The 3,274-nt window shown below is 54.9% G+C and overlaps 1 protein-coding gene across 1 annotated transcript; it reads left to right on the top strand.

The window, feature by feature from the left end:
* Positions 1-279: 279 nt before the first annotated feature.
* Positions 280-1,929, top strand: LOC141361736 (uncharacterized). The gene is made up of 2 exons (XM_073863443.1): positions 280-480; positions 626-1,929. Exon 2 carries the CDS (start codon positions 961-963, stop codon positions 1,927-1,929), a length of 969 nt encoding a protein of 322 aa, XP_073719544.1. The 5' UTR covers positions 280-480; positions 626-960.
* The last annotated feature ends 1,345 nt before the right edge of the window (positions 1,930-3,274 follow it).

The following is a 3,274-nucleotide window of genomic DNA, read 5'->3' as shown; positions in this document are numbered from 1 at the left end:
AACATAACCTGTGAAGTGAAACTGTTCTGTGCTTATAGCAATTACCTACCTGTGCAAGTGAAGTCCTGTGTGAACAAAGATCCCCAGTGCTGTGAGTAACATAACCTGTGAAGTGAAACTGTTCTGTGCTTATAGCAATTACCTACCTGTGCAAGTGAAGCTCTGTGTGAACGAAGATCCCCAGTGCTATGAGTAACATAACCTGTGAAGTAAAACTGTTCTGTGCTTATAGCAATTACCTACCTGTGCAAGTGAAGCTCCGTGTAAACGAAGATCCCCAGTGCTGTGAGTAACATAACCTGTGAAGTGAAACTGTTCTGTGCTTATAGCAATTACCTACCTGTGCAAGTGAAGCTCTGTGTGAACGAAGATCCCCAGCGCTGCGAGTAACATAACCTGTGGAGTGAAACTGTTCTGTGGTGATGGCAAGTACTTACCTGTGCAAGTGGAGTTTTGTGTGAACGAAGATCCTCCAGTACCGTGAGTAACGTAACCTGTGGAGTGAACTTGACCTGTGTTATAACCATCACTTACCTGGTTCTGCCGAAGGTCCCGTGTGAACGAACAGCGTTCGACAACAAAGTGCTTTACCTCCGACTGACTTTTATTTTGATTCTGCCTCCAGGGGAAGCGGAGCGCGCCACGGATTGTTGGGTCAGAGCCCCAAAGGAGCCCCTGTCCCCAGTCCTCATCCCAAGTGGCCCTGGAGGCGAAGAAAAGACCCATTAGTTTTAAATTGCCCTTTCCCCCTTCCCCCTTTCCTTTTAAATATTTAATAAAGTTTATTTTAACTGTAGTTTACTCGTCTGTCTGGTCATTGGGGTGGTCTTGGGAAACTCCTCGAGGTGGAAGAGTTGAGAGGGGTGTGACCCTTAGCATAGTTGGGTCCGCCCCCGGCCGTGACAGATTTGGCGTAGTCGGCAGGATTTCCACCTCGAGTTGAGCGACCAAGGCCCTCCAATGGCCGACGACGAGTTGCCCGAAGCCCCGCCCCGTGTTGTGCCTGAAAGGCCGGAAACACCACCCCGTGCCATGCCCGTGTTCCTGGGAAACCCCTGGGTGCAGAAGTATAATGGGGTCGAGTCCGAGGTTCGTTTAACTGAGTGGAGGGCCCAGATCGAGTATCTGGCCGGCCTTCAGGGGCTGAGTGCCAGTCAACAACAGCAATTTGTATTAAACTCACTAGGAGGAGAAGCCCGGCGAGAAGTACAAGCCGCCCCCGAAGCCGTTCGAGCCACCGCCCAGACCATATTCCACTTCCTCACCGAGCAGTATGGTGATACCACCCCTGTGGCCGTCCTGAGGGCGCAGTTCTTTAATTGCAAGCAGGGCCCCCACCAGTCCATTCGAGCCTTCGCCCTGAGGCTGCGCGAGCAGTATACACGCCTACAGCGACGACGAGACCATGGGTTAAGAGACGAGGAGACCCTGTTAAGGGACCAGTTCCTGCTAGGGCTACGGGAGGGCCCCCTACGTCAAAACCTCCGAGTACAGTTTAGACGAGATCCTGAGCTCACGTTCGATGACCTGAAAAAGGAGGCCATGGCCTTGGAAGGCGACCAAGCGGAAGTAAAGGAGGCCCCCGTATGTGCAGCAGTGAGTGGTCCGGCGGCAACCTCGGAGGTAACTGACTGGAAACAAGCATTGAAGATGGAACTCCTAAAGGACGTGCGAGATCAGATGACCGAACTAATGAAGGCCCTGGTAGGGGAGCTGCGCCTAGGGCCGGGAAGGAAAGAAGGAGGGCCCGCCCCCCGAGAACGGACGTACTCCGATCGAGGCCAAGATGGGATGAGGCGACCCTGGCAGGCTAGTCGGCCTAGGTTCGAGTGGGACGAGCAAGGGAGGCCCATTTGCAATCGGTGTGGGACCGCAGGGCATGTGAGTAGGCAGTGCGGACCACGAAGAGCCTCCGAGGGGGGTTTTTAAGACGACCGGCCACAGTGGGTCATGTGGTCGGCGCCCCCCAAAGTGACCCCCATAGAAGAATGGAACCCAGGGACGGGATGATCGGGCTTAGCCCAACAGTGGAGGCCCAGGTATGTGGCACCACGGTGCGCTGTCTCGTCGACACTGGTTCCCAGGTCACCTTATTCTCAGAAAGCCTGTCCCATGAATTATTTGGAGCCTACCCCGCACACAAGGCTGAAGCGCCCTGGCTGACCTTGAAGGGGGCGAACGGCTTGGAGATCCCCTACATCGGCTATCGACTTACAGACTTTGAATTGTATGGAGTAAAAGTCCCGCAGACGGGGGTCATCATCGTACAGGACCACTGCCTCGGCCGTCATCGAGCCCTCCTAGGTATGAATGTTCTCTCGGAGTGCTGGGAGGAGCTATTTCGGGCTAGGCCCGTTCAGACAATACCGAGGGCCGAACGGCCAGGCTGGGAACGAGTAGTGGCCGACTGCAGGCGAGTGCAGCTGGCTAAGAGCCGAGATGGCCGAGAAGAAGTTGGTCGAGTAGCATGTCGATTTGCATTGTCAGTGCCAGCAGAAAGTGAAGCCATAGTGTGGGCCAGGGTGCCACAACAGCGTCAAGGCCCCGAGAGCTGGGTGTTGGTCGAACCTCATGAAGACTGCACACAGGTGAGAGTGGCCCGAGGACTGACGGTGGTGCGACGGGGCCGAGTGCCGGTAAAGGTCTGTAATGAAAACCCCTACCCAGTACACTTACACAAGCACCAGCGGCTGGTGACGGTGACGTCGGTCGAGGGCCATCAGGTGCTGGATAAGGAAGACGTGAGTTTCCGGCGGATACACCCCGCAGTAGTTGAGGTAGCACTAACGCAAGCAGGAGGAGCGTCTAGGACGAGGGAGAAAAAGGTACCGGCCCATTTGACAGGGGACTCCTTACGAGGAGGACCTGGAGCAGGAACAAGTAGAGGAGCTGCAGAAGCTACTGGAGAGATGGCAACACGTGTTTTCCACCCATGATGAAGACTATGGTTGTACGACGGTAATACGACACAGTATCCCTACGGGAGAAGCTGCACCGAGTCGGGAGCGGTATCGACCAATACCCCCCACCTTATACACCGAAGTGAGGACTCTCTTACAAGGTATGCTGGAGCAGGGGATTGTGCGGGAGAGTAGCAGCCCATGGGCGGCACCTATAGTGCTTGTCCAGAAGAAGACAGGGGCCTGGAGGTTCTGTGTGGACTATAGGAAGCTGAACAACCTGACCAAGAAAGATGCGTTTCCCCTGCCTCGTATTGAGGACTCGCTGACAAGTCTGACCAAGTCTGCATGGTATTCCACCTTAGATTTGGCCA

This window comes from Misgurnus anguillicaudatus, chromosome 24, assembly GCF_027580225.2.
Source record: "Misgurnus anguillicaudatus chromosome 24, ASM2758022v2, whole genome shotgun sequence".
Classification (NCBI taxonomy): domain Eukaryota; kingdom Metazoa; phylum Chordata; class Actinopteri; order Cypriniformes; family Cobitidae; genus Misgurnus; species Misgurnus anguillicaudatus.
The sequence above is the reverse complement of the archived record's forward strand: the minus strand, read 5'-3'. Positions and strand labels throughout refer to the sequence as shown.

Coding starts and splice junctions, on each gene's coding strand:
- LOC141361736 (XM_073863443.1), top strand. CDS start 961: ATGGCCGACGACGAGTTGCCCGAAGCCCCGCCCCGTGTTGTGCCTGAA.